This window comes from Anser cygnoides, chromosome 8 (genome assembly GCF_040182565.1).
Source record: "Anser cygnoides isolate HZ-2024a breed goose chromosome 8, Taihu_goose_T2T_genome, whole genome shotgun sequence".
Lineage (NCBI taxonomy): Eukaryota > Metazoa > Chordata > Aves > Anseriformes > Anatidae > Anser > Anser cygnoides.
Genome location: NC_089880.1, coordinates 22958136 through 22973860, shown reverse-complemented (window position 1 = coordinate 22973860; position 15725 = coordinate 22958136). Strand labels below are relative to the sequence as shown.

General features: G+C 46.6%; 1 protein-coding gene across 2 annotated transcripts in view; it reads right to left on the bottom strand.

The window, feature by feature from the left end:
• Nucleotides 1-15725, bottom strand: part of DMAP1 (DNA methyltransferase 1 associated protein 1) — a 33013-nt gene extending 17288 nt beyond the window's left edge. For both annotated transcript variants that reach the window (XM_067001871.1, XM_067001870.1), the window contains exons 1-8: nt 15602-15725; nt 14959-15106; nt 12253-12344; nt 11244-11439; nt 6763-6921; nt 5446-5613; nt 4611-4796; nt 2334-2405 (exon numbers count right to left, since the gene is read on the bottom strand). In XM_067001871.1, the coding sequence (XP_066857972.1) occupies nt 2334-2405; nt 4611-4796; nt 5446-5613; nt 6763-6921; nt 11244-11439; nt 12253-12344; nt 14959-15060 (975 nt within the window). In that variant the 5' untranslated portion in view covers nt 15061-15106; nt 15602-15725. The remainder of the gene's footprint in view (nt 1-2333; nt 2406-4610; nt 4797-5445; nt 5614-6762; nt 6922-11243; nt 11440-12252; nt 12345-14958; nt 15107-15601) is intronic.

Sequence of the window (15725 nt, the reverse complement as noted above, 5' to 3'; positions counted from 1 at the left end):
TGTAAGCTTTAACAACAGGGGGAATTTGAAAAGCCTGGACTATTGTCATAAAAGCTACTGGGAACAAATTTAGTAGAATACAGACTGCTAACTTTTTCTTCAAAGACTAATTTCTATATATTAATTTTAACTTAAGTTATCAGATAATTGTAAATCCTTGGGAAAGAAAAGAATCTCTCTAATCAAAGAGCAATTGCAATTATCCTTGGGATGGTATGATACATTTTTCACACTTGACAGAGGTTGAGTCCCTGATCTCAGTGCAAAATCCAACTTCACCTAACTATGAAGGCGTAAAGCACGGTAGCAAAGTACAAAATAAAAGAGGACAATAGAAGCCTTTAGGTGAGGAACCCTTTAGGTCCTCAGGCAAAAGAACTTACTGCAGGATATCACAAGCCTTTAGAAATCATTTTCCAATGCATTCAGGGCAAAATATCTTATGCTGAATGCTGTCAGAGCACAGCTTTCCAGCATGGCACCCCATTTCCTCACCTAGTCCTAGCCAGGTCCCACTCTTATCATTGCAACACCACTGCTGTGCAGAAGGTTTGTCATGGAAAACCCACATGTAAAATATTCGGATTAGCACGGACAGTCAACTCCACTTTATACCACTTAGCACTTCAGCATCTCTCACCAGTTCAAAAGGCCTGTCCTGACCTCATGTAATTAATTCTCCCCATCACCCGTATGTGAAGCAAATGAATCTATTAGCTCCCATTTTTTAAAAAAGGAGAAGAATTGAATAAACAACCCACGTGATTGACTAAAGACCACAAATGAATTCATTTGGCTGGGCGGGAGGCAGGACTCCCATTTCCAAGCAGGGAAGTATGTTTTTTTTCACCTAGATCAGTGATTTGCAGTCTTTTTAAATTTGCAAACCACTGGTATTTCTAACAGCAGCATTTACCTCCTTGAAAATTTCAAGCAGGTCATAGCAAGCTGCTCTAGGTCATCTCAGGAGCTTGGATACTGCAGACTGAATGTTGCTGAATCAGACTGTCATGCCTCGGCTTATCGCTGCATTTTGTAACTAGTACAGGGAACAGGGAGAAGCATGTAGCACCCATTTTCGCAAAGGCTGGGATTTGAATTGGCCTGTTTGGCACACAGAAAGGCTGCTGACTTTGCCATATGGTTCCATCACTGACAGGTTATTGCTCAGCTTCTTTTTCAGGAGAAAAAAAAATAGGAAAAAATCAACCATCAGTTATTAGTTTTCAAAATCCAAATCAATCTCCATAAATTACTCTATTTATCTTAGTGCCGGAGAACACATCTGCCACATCTCCATAAATCTCAACACATGCACTGCAGTCTTGCCCATCACTTGCTTTATTTATTTATTTATTTATTTATTTTCAGTTTCTCCAGGCTGTAGCCCCTTGCTTACACAGGTAACCTGCAGGTGGTGGCGCTTCCATACTAAAGAGGTCCCGCAGCAGTGGCTTTGTAGAGGCAAACCACCTCTAACACGCATGTGCGAGTCAAAGCAGCATGATCCCCAACATATTTTTATTAACAGCCCCAGGACATCCCCAGCAAGATCTAAAACTGTTCTGACATCAAAACAACATCCCATAAAATGTTCTTTAAAAGCGATCTAAAAAGGGAGGGTACAGGGCAAGGAACTTACTTCTCCACCTTTGCTGCAATAACGTAACTAAGGATTATTTTTTTTTTTTACTAGAAAAAAAAGCACTTGTACTAGGCAAACAAGATTTTGCTATTAAAACCCCTCTTAAAAACATTCAGCCAGGCAGGCAGGTTTAACCGACTCTGTATCCCAAAAGCTGTCGCTAAGATACAGACCTCAAGTCTTGCAGAGAGAACAGCAAGTTCTGTTCTCACGGATATCTGTATGACAGGATGAACAAAGGGGCTTTTCCCACAAATATTTTCCAAAGCTAAACAATGGCAATAAAAAGACTAAAAGTCAGATGCGTTTACGTCTCTCTCTTTTTCAAGTCACAACCTGAACATGTAGTTCTTAAATTCACCTTCTCATCTATTAACGCATGTGCTCTACGAGGCCTTTTACACTTGGCTGCAAGCTCTGTTTGGAGCAGACAGCCCCGTTTGGGTCTGTCACGTGTGCCTAACAGCAGAGCGGGCACACCAGTAACGAACACAACAAGCTCAGGTGCCTCTGCAAGGCGATGTGCTGGCTTTCACAGAGCCCGCATTCCATGTTTCTGAGTCTCCACATTTACAGAATTCCTTTCTTATTTTAGAGGCAAGATCTTGACTTTCTTTAGCTATAAAAGGAGAACAGGCAGACTGAAAGATATTAAGAGAGGTCCCAGGGGACCAGAACAACAGCCTACCCTCTGGCTTCGCAGCGTGACACCTGCAGATTTGAAGTCAGGAAACTTGATGCCAGCAGTCTCAGGAACGGCCTGAAAGAGATCGAAACAGGATGTGTTGATGGAGGAAACAAAAAACACAAGACTTGACAGAGACGCTATCTGAAGGGGAAACACTGTTTCCTATGACAGAGAACCACCTGCCATGGCCACAGGTCAGAGCTGAGGGAAGAGGAAAATCCCAAGCAAACTCACTGAGAAAAATACTCCAGTTAAAGGTATCTTTGGAAAGCTCAAGCACTTTGCTGGTTTGTTTTAAGTACACTGCTCTGCACAAAGCCTTGCACCCATCCAACAAGCGTAAGCCCTAACCCTAAACGGTGGTACTAACATATGTATATTTGCACAATGCCATCCTTACCTTAGGCCCATTTCACTGACCAGAATAGCCCGAGAGTTCTTTACATCTGGGCTTCCAACTGTAAGTCCTCTACGGTACGAGCTGAGAAACCTGCGTGTGTTTGGGCATAAAAATTTTTATCATCTGTGGTCAGCCCAATCAATAGAGGTACCAGGAAGAGTTTTCTAAGTACGCCTATGGTGGAAAAAGTAAATCTCTTAACTACCAATAGGGCTCATGAACTCTTAAGGGTTCTCTTTGAGCTTTGGAGGTAGCAGCCTCTCTCCTTGTATAGAGGATATAAAATAATATAACAGAGGGAGAGGGCTGCAATCCAAAACCAATCCTCCCTGCTTCCTGGGGATGAAGGTTGGCTTTCAGATGCCCTGAACTCTGCTCCCCCAGCCTGTTGCTGAACACCCTGACAGAAGCAGTGAGGGTAAATCAGGATGGCTGGCTTAGCCGAGACAACTCTGACTGCACTCAGCACAGAAGCAATTAAATGGGTTCTTTTGCCTTGCGTGCCTGTACATGCTGTAAACGCTTCAACCTCAATTGACTCTTTGGTAAATGATTTTCCTTTGTTGAAATGATGCTGATGCAGCTCCCGATTCAAATTCTTAGTTAAAATGCAATTTTTTTCTTAACATTTCCCGGCTATGGTTGGTAATTGACTCCTAATGGACTCTGTCATGGTTGAAATGATGCTAGTGCAACAACAGAAACTGCTTCTCTGCCCACCCTGGCGTGCCTATCCAGTGCAAGCCTCCAGGCACCAGCCCCACAGGCAGTATTTCAGGCTAGCCTCCTTCACCTTGGCATCCTCAGCATCCTCCCAGTTCCATTCTCCATCACCACCTTTCTTTTTTTTTTCCCATTACCACCAATGAAAAGCTCCTTTATTCTGAGGGAGATAAGCCAGCAATGGGTGAGCTTTACCTGACCAGCCCTCAAGGGAATTCAGTGTGCAATGTCCCCAGTGCTACTGTATTCAGAATGTGGGCTGGGGTAGGGTGGAGGTGAGGGGGGAGTTTTATGGTAGCGGTGGCTATTAGGCGCCCTTAGTTTGGCAGTAAGTGTCTAGTATTCACTGCTTTTCTCCCCTCTCTGCACAGACCCTTTCAGAGGAAGATGACAAGTGCTCTCTGCTGACAGTGTGGATGGACAGGAATTTCCAGGGACTAGCTGGAAATATCTGAGACATTGCAACAGCTCCTTTCTAAGAAAGGTCCTGAATTTAGTTCTCCAGGCTGACCAGTCCCAACTCTCTCAGCCTCGCCTTGTAGGACAGGTGCTCCCGTCCCTTGATCATCTTGCTGGCCCTCCACTGGATGCTTTCCAGTGTGTTCATGTCTCTCTCTTGTATTGGGGAGCCCAGAACTGGACACAGTAACCCAACAGGGTTGCTCTGATCACAGCTGAGGCACACACATTAAGCTTGGGGAGATGCTCCTGAGACCCAGGAACTGGAAAGGGAGGAGAAACAAGGACTAAGAAAAGAAGGCAGGTGATAGACAATGGGTTTGTGTGACAGCCCTGCACGGCAGTACCAAAATACCCTTTGGAGAAGCAGAGACAGAAGTTTCTCTCTGCCATGAGGCATGAATGACTGTCTGACATCATTTCATCCCATTCTTCAGGTAGGGAAAGGAAAACATGATTTAAACCAGCACTTTTCAAATGGGAGAGAGACAGAGAGCATATCAGAGTTCTCTGACAAGGACTGGACAGACCGTTCTCTGCCTTCCAAAAACTCATCCAAAAACATATCTGCCAGAAGGCATCCACCAGCCACTCTCCCTTAAAAAGCTAAAAGCCTGACCCTGCTATAATTGCTGAAGCAAACACGTGCTACCCAGCCAGAGCACAAAATGGGGGGAAAAAATAAAAGTGTTTACAGGCTTCTCTGTCTCCTTCTTCTGCGGAAGCTTCTTCTTGGGAGCCTTGCGTTCAGCACGTCTCTGTTCAGTGGTGGTGTCAGCAGCTGTGATGAGTTTCTGCAGATCTTGTGTTCTCTTCTCTCTCTCTTTCTTCCTGGTTTCAATTTTGCGGAGCTCCTGAATGAGGTATTCTTCTTCTGCCACCTGCAGACCAGAGCACAGAAAGGCAATGGGAGCAGCAGAGGAGGCCTAGCAAGGCAAGGGGGCCATCTACTGATAACAACTCTGCTCTGGACCAGCCTGGAAATGCCTTTAAAGTCCCCTGCCTAATGTCCTGAAGACAATGTGAATTTGCAGAGCACGTTATGCTCCAAGGCCTCGCCCTGCATCCATGGCAATACCAGTCTACAAACTAGCAGGTATGGCAACGTCCATGGTCCACCCTTTAGCAGCAACCACGAGTGATTAATCCCACCTTCAGACAAGGAGACTGAGCACAGAGAAAAGAGTAGAAAAGCTCACGTATGCTGTAGTTGCAAATGCAGTGCTATGAAAAGCTGGCTCTCCTCCCCAGACATAACATGTAGTTATATCTAGTATCAGCACAGCAATAAATGTGAGAGAGACCAGCAGAGTCATTACACATGTGAACTTGTCATTAGAGTGAACTAATGACAGAAAAGAATTCTCCCTCCCAAACTTTGAGGAACACACAGCTCCTTAATCTCTAAGCAGTACTTGTACTGGGCAAGAAAACAGCATCACCTTTCTCTTTCCCACCTTTTGGCCTATGTCACTATCCACTGACTCCAGGCTGCAATAATTCTTGTGGGGCAGTGGTTCCCCCAGATACCTGTTCTGGTGTCCTGTTGTACAGCCTTTCCAGTTGTTCCTTCCTCCTCCTCTCATGGCCAGCATCGAAGACCGGGATTTTCAGGTCTGTGCCTGGAGCTGCACGAATGTTAGCCAGCTTAGCACAGATATGGTAATATCGTTCCTTCAGGTCCTCCACTGACCTTTTCTGTGGAAGACATCACAAGAGGACAACATTATGAAAGAACCAAGCAAAACCTTGTACAGGATCCAGCTAAGGACCCACTGGATGAAGGATGTCAGGTTGGGTGTAAGAAACAACACCTAGGTGGCGGATCAGCAAGGAGCCTTGTCAGAGCCTGTGGAGCCAGAGGGAAGGGGGAGTTCCTCAGTGAACCATGCAAACTAACTGCCAGGAGTTCAAAGCCACTGCTTTAAAAACTCCCACCAGAGGGTCCAACATTACAGCTGAGGGTTAGGGGGACTACAGAAGTGATCTACTCCAGATAAAAGGATGCAAGAAGAGTAATTGTCTCAAGAGAAGGAGATCTGTGACCAAGAAACTCTGAAAAGCACACCGGAGGCCTCCTCTGAGCTGCTGCAGATAACGGCTATTTGAGCCACAACCAAGAAGGTATCAGCTGCAACCATTCATTACCCATCGTTACATGGAGCCTGAGCTGTGTTCCCTTACTGCAAGCACTAAAGGTGTTCGGACTGGCCAGCCAGGCAGACTCTTGTTATTCCATTTTGCTACACGCTCTTCACCTGAGTGTTTCAGAGGACCGCAAAAGCCTCCAGCTCTTGGAGCTGTTCCATGGGAATCGTATCATTCCCGTGTCCCCAAGAGGCAGGGAAACAGGAGATTTAGGATCACAACACCAGGGCTGCATCTTCAGACCACTGATGAACCCTACTTCAGAGAAATGACAGAAACCTGCACCAGGTCAGATCACAAGTCAGGAGTAGTACAAGAGAAAAATCCCAATCCCCCAGGGACCACGAGAAGATCCATCTCCCAGGGCCAAGACTGGGACGCAGGATCCTTATTTACTCAGTTAAACAAACTCCCCATCTGCCTTATCTTCAGGGAATCACGAGCGTTCTCCTGGCAGGGACAAAGCTAACTTTCTAATAAAATGCAACAGGGAATGAGCACAAGTCACAGTGGATTTAATTACAAACAAAACAAGCAGCAATGCCCTGTGCTGGAAATTCAATATTCCTTGCTGCCAATAATTCATTATTTTCCCCTAATTAAGTTGATATAAAGGGTAATTTGCTCTCTGCAGTGCAGCAAGCCCCGCACGTGCCGTAACAGCAGGTTGCTAGCAGCACCTTGGCCCCTGGGACTCACCTTGAACTGCTGGTGATCATAGCGGTCATGAATCACCACGAAGCGCAGGTCGAAACGCCGAGCCAAGTCGAAGAGGTGGTCTGTCTCGGCTTTGGTCCATGCATCGTCGTGGAGATACATCTGGTACTCCTGCTCCGAGTAGACGGGTACCTGCACCGTCTAAGCAGGGAAGAGAAAAATGCGGCAGCTCATTACAGCACTGCCCTTCTCTCGTGGCCAGCTGGTAGGGGCCAAAATACTGGAGCCAAGAGCAAGAGGGGGGCCAAAGTATCAGGCAGGCACTGCCAGGACCCTGACAGGAAGTATGACAGAACAGGCAGAGGAGTTGATAAGGAACAACATGGGATCCCAGGGCCACAAACATGACATTCAGGAACTACCGCCTGGTAGGCTGAAACCTATTCCAGGTGGCAGACACAGGCAGAGTCACCAGCCCACATCCTGACAACAGGATTCAAAACTATTAGGCTAATGTGACAGTGAAACCAAGGCTGGGCCAGCTTGCCTCCATTCTTCCCGTACAGCAGCACCAATACCTTGACATCAGCCGCTCTGACAATCCACTCTGCTTGGGCTGGGACACATTCACTGCTTGAGAGGAATGGGACAAGCAAGAAGTGGTGGTTCCTCACCTTTAGCATACCTCCTGCTTTGATACACAACCTACTATTTCTGCAGCACTGTCCACGCCAAGCACGAAGATCTGAAAGGCTGGCTGCTGTACAAACGAGGCCTGTAAACTCAGCAAAATCTTCGCCCTTCCCTTCCTCATCCACCCTTTCCCCAGCAGAGCTACAAACAGTCCATCCCAGGTGCCAAACCCACACCACATCCCCCAGCCTACAAAGGCTCTGAAAAGAACACCGGTGACACATGAGTACTAAGGAAACAATACAAGTGCTTACTGTGAGCCCTAGCACACGGTGAAGCAGCAGCTCAAACAAGCCTGTGCTTTTCTCCCTTACCCCTCCCACCACTCCCTCAATGGAACCTCGGTCTGCCTGACAAGGTCCTGCCTCCACAAGAAAAAATCGTGTGCACGTAAGCAGCACACACTCTTCAACACTTCTGTGCCCTCCTGAGTCCTACACCAGAAATCTCATCCTCGTGAATCCCACGCAGCATCTTTAGGTCCATTCTCCCATCGTTACACACAGAAGCATGAAGGTAAAGCACAGCCCTTGGAGACACACTGTACCTCAGGCTTCAAGTACCACTTCCACAAGGAGAAATGCCATCCTATCAGACACTGTAAGGATGTCCTGGGTACTTCAAGATAAACATATTTTTCTAGAGTAGCATACGTAGATGAAAAGAGCCAGTACAGCCCTCTGCAGTGGATGGAAGGGAGGATGGCAGTTCCCTGGTCATAGAAGAGAATGAGACGAGCAAAAAGCAGTTCCCCGAACACTTCCTCAGCCTCCTTCACAGCTGCTCACAGAACTCCTCAGCCACAAACAGTCTACACAGTGGAGTACCCTTCAAAGGTGCAACTTCTAGGAGTTACTTGGTTGCTCATGCAAGTCACTTAAGGTTTTAGCACCTTGTGGCCATGCAACTGGGAACAAGTCTCCTGTGAGAAGGTGAGCACTCATGAGACACAAAGCCTGAGCCAGCCACGAGACAGCTCTCAGTCCAAATGCAACACAGCCATGAAAATGCAAGTATGACCCCCTCTCCCCAGGAAGGATTTCCAGCAGAAACTGGCAGGGTGTCAGCTGCACACCAAGACCTCGTCTGGAATACGAACTAGAACTCTACTGACCCATGCTCAGGAAAGATGAACTGAAATAGGAACAAGTACAGAGACAAGCAACGAGGATGAGTAATGGCGTGGGGAACTTGCTCTCCCTCGGCAGATTGGAAGAGAAAGGAGCCTAGCAAGGGAAGCCTGAAAGGGAATCTGACTGCAAGCTTCAAGTACGCTGGACGGAATTAAAAGAATATCCATGGGAAGAAAAGAACGGCTGAAATACAGACAAAGAAATTGGCTTGTAAAAAAAATGCCAATTTAACATGGAAAATTTAACCTAGAAGTGAGAAATGGAGCAAAGAGGGTCTGGAACAAACAGCTTCCCAAGGAAGCATGGGGGCAAGAAAATCCAACCGCTTAACAAATAGAACTTGATCACTTTATGAAAGGGACAGGATGGTGCAGGGCCTGAAAGAGCCGAGACGAAGATTCAATGGCCCAGAAAACCCCTCTCAGTCCTACATTTCACACTGTAAACTCACACAATGATGGGCATTAAATTAGCCGAAACTGCTCAGGCAAGATCGTGGAGCCATGAGACAGCTCTGTGAAAACACCAGCACAATGCTAAGCAGTGGTGAAAAGACAAACCGAACGGTAAAAATGATTAGAAAAAGAGAAACATAGCCAAAGTACAAACCCACCGTGCTTCTAGAACAGAAGCATGCACTCACAGTCCAGCCATTTCTAAAGAAAGGATAATTGAGAACAACAAAGGGCAGATGCATGTCACAGTAAGGAAAGCACAGTACACAGCAAGGACAATTTACCACATCTTGTAACACAAGAGCTCACAGGCACAAAATGAAACACCTAGGCAGCAGTTTAAAACAAAGCGAAAGCACCTTTTCACACCACACAAAATTAACCTGCGGAACTAGTTGCCATTGAATATTCGCAAAGCAGATTGCTGCCCTGAATGCACCTATTATTAAACACAGATTCCAAGTTAAGAAAGCCCCAAGTAAAAGCCACCAGAAGCTAGCAAGCTCTGTATTTGCTGCATTTTCATATTCTTTCTCTAAGCCTTTACCAACAGTAGGCAGAAAGTTGGCTAAGCCTGTGCTCCGACACCAGTGAGGCTGCTTTTGTGCTTTTATTTCACAATGGATAGGAGGGATCTGGGTGGGAGATGAGGGGCACAGAGAAAAGGCAAACCAACTGAGCACTGGTGCAGAAGCCAAGTTAAAGAGCTTGAGTGACCGATAAGACTACACAGTCACACAGAACAACTCTGTGACTACACAGGAAAATGAGCTCGTGTCAAGGGGAGTGACACAGGCAGAGGTATCAAGTACGCATGAAGGAACCAGCAGAAGAGCCTGGAAAAGTAAATAAAATTCCTCTGACATAGCAAATATCTGCAAAACTCCACGAGTGCCTTCTACCTTCTCAACCACAGATCCACAGCAAGGGTAACAACTTGCTGCTAATGCTATATAATGGTGCCTGTGCAGCTGGCAGCAGTCTGTAGCACTAATCTAAAGGTTGCAGCCTCGCTGAAGACTTTTCTGTCAGTAAGTTCACGGTACGTGATAAAGTTAAGGAAACAAGAATCATATAATTCAACACCCACGCATGGCCCCCTCTGATAAACTTGGTTGAACTCAGCTGAAAACTGTTACAGAGGCAGAGTCCTGGAGACAATTACGCTCCCAGAGTCTCACACAGACAGCTAGGTAGGTGCCTTGACTAAATGAGTCCTGTTTCAGACTTCCACCCTAGACATCAGAGAACAGATACCACAGGAGGCTCTTACCAGCGTCCCAACAAAAGAGAAAGCATCAGTCAGAGCTTGAGCCTTCTAACATACAAGGTCAACCAAGCACTTAACTCCGCAGGAAGCCGGGCTTTGTTAGTGCTGACGCTCTGTGGGTTGCAAACTTAAAATGTTGTATACAGTTATACACAAGCAGAGCTTTTGTGGACTCATGTGATCACACGCTTTTTTTTTTTTCCCCTTTTCCTCTTCAGATTTGCATCACGAAGAGGGTTAAATTATGTTATGGAGGCACCCTAACTCTGTTCCTTCCTAATTTTTGAGGTCCTGACTTTGAAATATAAATCTTGATGTAGCTTCCTTTGTGCATACACATGAAAGCACTAACCACTCAAAGCAGATACATCTGGGACAAAAGACAGCAGGAGATTATAACAACACGTTGTGATAATTTAACATAAGATGCAAGGAACAGGGGACTGCACCACACTGATACCACAGGAGCAATTTCAGAGGGAACGCAGTGTAATTCAGTATCTGTGCTGGAGTTTGGCCAAGAGGCTGCAAGCCAGCTTTTTGGCCAACAAGCTACAAGCGAATTTTTTCATACTGGGCAAGATAACAAGACTTCTGACTTCAATGTCTCGCTCAGAATAGAATATCTTTTACTACCCAGAGCCTGTAATCAGGAAGAGGACGTTGGTTAAGAAGTTAATTAAATGTTACAGTGCCTCCTTACCATATCAGTTACTGCACCCCTGAAACACAGAGGTACTCTGGCAAGCTCTGACCACACGCTGAGCCCGCTTAGCTTGAAGCATTTGGAGACTCCATAGTCTGAGGTCGCACAGCTGTAGGCCATGCTGCTATTTAAAATGCAATTGCCAAATTGAATTCAGCCTTCACATGTTGAAAGAACCAGCTTCCTGTCTGGGCATTCAAGAGGCTGACAAAGGAGAGCTCCCTGCTGCTGTTTATACGCTGCTGTTTGAAAGTGCTCCCACTTACTTTATTGAACCTGGCAAACGGGTAGTCCTTCCCCTCCTCCGCTGCTCTCCTCCAGTGGTAGAACATCGCCCCATCTTTTCTCGCTGGGTTGGTGAAGGGCATCCACTTCCAAGGCCGGACTTTCTTGGACCCCAGCTTTGCTTTGACAGTTCGATAACCCTGAGTTGTGTCACTTGGCAGCAGCGGAGGCGCATCCCTGTGGTGGAGACAAGCACTGGCTGAAGAGAAGCAGGAAGCAGCCCAGGACAAACCCAGAGAGAGTTCAGACTCACACTCTGGAGTGGGATTTGCCACCAAAATGTCTAGGGTGGGAAAACCTGAGCTTCACTCCAGGTTTTGCACTTCCTAGACTGCAATGCTAATGTGCTCAGCTCTTCCCCGAGATGCTTCAGTCCTGGGTCACATAAGAACACATACCTCCAAACTCTTCTAAGCCAGCTCTAGATCACCTCTGATATAATCTAAAGCACAGCCCAAAGCCACTAAGATAGAAAGGATGAGAAGACTGTTATATACTGCCAGAGAAATAATTTTCACTGCATAAATTTAAAGTGACATGCATCAGAGGACAGAACACGCAGCATGGATGAACAGAATCACAAGGGAAGCAAACCATGCAAGAGTCCTCTCAGGCAAGAGCAGAATTCATAGCAAGCCAAATACAGGCTGCCGCAGAATTTCTGTTGCAAAAATAATAGCAGGTGCTATACCCAGCCACAAAAAAAAAAAATAGGATTAGATACAGGAGGATAATAACACTACCTCATCTGCACTAGCCTATTGTGCCCGTACCCAATTCATCTCATACACAAAGTAAATCCCTCAAATTCAAAGGAGAGAGGCAAGGCACTGAACAAAGTCCAAGAGAGGGACACAAGTGGGCCAAGAAAAAAGGGCAATGAATCTGGAAGCAAGACTGTCCATAATTTCAAGTGGATGCTGCCCTGACACCAAAAGCCCAAGCTATCCCCCAACCTGCACAGATGAGCACAAGCTCTTTCTCTCTTACTTTTTGTCAGAGTAGAGGAGTGCATAAACTTCTCGGTGCATTCCTTCTGGCCTCTTAAACGTCAACGTCTCTGAAGATTTCTTGGATTTTTTCTGAAACAGAAGATTTGAATTTTAGTCTCAGACATGGCAATCCCTGAGGGAACACACAAAACCACACAACCTGGTGCCCTGTTACGGTTTTCATTTCTATCTGTTTCCAGACACCTTGAGTTTCTCCAGGAGAGTGCCTGTTCCTGGTGGAAGACATGGACAGACAAAGCACGCCTGCTTTCAGATAGCTAGGCAAGTACTGTCTCTGTATGAAGGTATTAAACAATTTAATTGACTTCTCTAACATTTAAAGATACTAAGAACTGTCTTCCTACTCTTCTAGCTTCTGTCACCTTGTTCTGCAGCAACAGATCAAGCTCTTAGAGCAGCCCCATGACAGAACTACCAAAATCACCTATAGAAGTCACCCCTCATTCCTGCCTCAAGTGTCCCAGTTACACAGCAGAGATGTTTTTTGACATATCATCTTCACACTGAGAATTCAAGGTAGACAACTCAATCTAGCCCTTAAAACTTCATCAGAGCTGATGGTTTCTAAGCCACGTTCCTCCTCATATCACGTACACAGCTTTATAAATATGTTATCAGCTCTGGATTCCGGTGGACACCTTAGTAGCTGCATTATCAAGGCATACTTTGAGTGGGCTGGGTTTACTGAGCAATGCAGAGCATTTGGTCTAATTGTGCCATCTTTCTAACTACTCACCCTTACCATGTGATTCCTTTTTAATATACTTGTTTACCATATCACTAACGACTTTTAAATCCTAGTATTTTGCAACAGTAAAAACTAACACTGTAACACAAATTGCATTACATCTTTTACCAAGCGAATTCAAAATCCCAATTAAAAAAAAAAAAAAGAATCTAACAGTCTGTACAAGTATTTCCCATAAAACTTCACTGCAGACATCCATTACATTAGCACCTTTTCACTCCTAATCAAATACCTTTCTCCCAGCTTGTCGATCACTTTGCCCAGGAGCAATGTAAGGCCAACCAAGGCAGTTACACGTGGGTCACCACATGCCCTGTTTGAATGCTGGCTTCTGGAATTCCCCCAAAGTTCCCAGATTTATTAAAAGTTAATGTCAGCAGGCCAGAGATCAGCCCAGCCAGCTCTTTTAGGAGTTGAGAACAAATTACCTGGTCCTGCTGATTTCAACGTTTTTATGCCTAGTAATTTTTTTTTTAAGCATTCTCAGTCACTAATGGACTGGAAAGTACTTCATCATTCTCCTGTGATTTAAAGGCATCAATCTGCTTCTTTTCTAATTGAGAACAGAACTATTTCCTGAGCAAATGCTGCACTGTTACTAGCAAGGTTTACCTCTCCATCTGATAATGGGGTATTTATGCCTTTGGTGTGATTTAGTTTCTGCACTTTGTAGAAATTCCAGATGTTTCACTCACAGCTGCATGCAGCCTCTTGCAACACCCCTGAAACATCTCACCGCACACCTTCCCTTCCTTCTCTTTCCATTAGCCAGGCGAATCTGAGAAGAAACCTATCTGGTTCCCTGCTTCAAAAGACACAGACATCCACCGGCACTCCTTCAGCTCCCTGCTAGCTAACAGACGAACGCATCTAAGTCACAGAACTCACAACTCTGAACACTCAGTGGCACAACATCGCAGGCTGAATCCAGCCAGAAACAGCTCACTAGCCATACTGTTCATCAAGACAGCTGATAGCTGGCAATTTTAACACTTCAACCTTTCAATTACTGAAACTCATCAGTTTTCCACTACACCAATTATATACTACGTACTCTATTCCCAGCCAGGCAGCCATGAAACCATTAGGCTTCTCTTCAGAAACAAACATCTCAGTGGAAGCAAGCAAGGACAGTGGAGAAGCACTTTGGGCGATAAGGGCGTGTTGTGTTTTGTTTTGTTTTTAAAACCAATGCACAGATTTTACTTCAGATAAGACCATCTCTGTACCAGAGAGCTCCTGGTGACTTCATCTCCCCCACCTCACTTCCAAACACCTCCAGGTCTCATAATTAGCCGTGAACTGGCATTCCCAGTGCCTCGCAAAGCATGGAACAGCTAAGACCTTACCTTCTGAACAGAGAAGGCAAAAACATCCCATAGCATGTTACCACAGATAATGCAGCATGTGACTGCACACTTCCTTAAGTAAACTTCCAGTTTACTAACTTGCCCACGTTCCCACAGGCAACAGCTTTGCCAAAGCCCAGACAAACAGCTTGCCCGCACAAGGACTAAGCACTTCATTACAGGACATTTACCATTTAACCATATCAGACAATGTTCTACCCTTCTAAAACAGGTCTGCTTTATGTTATTTACATACGCTTGGGGGCTAGATAGTAAACACACTTCCTACTTACCCCACAAGACAAGAATTTTAGAGACAGCAGAAAACATTCTGGGGACAGGCCCAGCTCACTAGAGCACCATCTGTACAGCTACAGCTTAAATATCCTAAATGCCCCTGTCCTAAGAACACTGGGAGCACAGGAGTGGGGCCCTACAGACATTTCTTAGTATACCTAGAGAGCCTGAAAATAAACAGAATATGGCAGGAACGTGTTTTTTTCCACCTTTCTTCAAACACCCACCACACGCAAGGCCAGCCAGCACCCAGCAAGCGAGCAGCGGCCGTTAGGGCATCACGTTTTACCTTATCCGAGTTGATGATGTCCTTCTTGTTGATGGTGCCCGTGTTCTCCGACTCCACCCCGCCCAGCTCCAGGATGTCCCGCACGTCTGCACCCGTCGCCATCTCGCCGGCTGCCCGCTCGCCTCGGCCACCGCCGTCCTGTCCAGCTCTGCAGAGGGAAAACCAAGGAGTTGGGGTTAGCGGGGCCCTCCTGGGGGTGGGCTGGCGCCAATAAAACACACCAATACGCACACAGCGAGGTGCGTGCACACCCGTGTGTACACACATACATACACATACATGGAAGTACACGTGTGCACACACCTATATACACATATATACATGTACATACACCTATATATACGTACATACACGTATATACACGTAGATATATGTACATATATGTATATATATGTATATACACGTATATATACACGCCCCCCTCCCAGGCCCCCCCCAGGCCCCTCCCAGGCCCCCCCCACCGGCCGCCTCCCCCCCCCCCCCCCCAGGCCCAATAACGGGGCCCGGGACCCGGCCAGCCCCGGAAGCCCGGCACGCCGAGGCCCCAGCCGCTCTCCGGGAGCCCCGAGGGGGCCACAGAGGCCCGGCCGCCGCCCCCGGTCCCCGCAGCGCGGCCCCGGCCCGCTCCCGGCGCCGCTCTCACCCGCGCCGGCTGAGCGGCCAGCGGCACGGTGCGTCCCTCACGGCCACCCGAGCACCGCCGCTTCCGGTCCCGCCGAGAGGCGCCCGGAAGCGCCCGGAAGGTTTTTAGGAACGCACCACTGGGG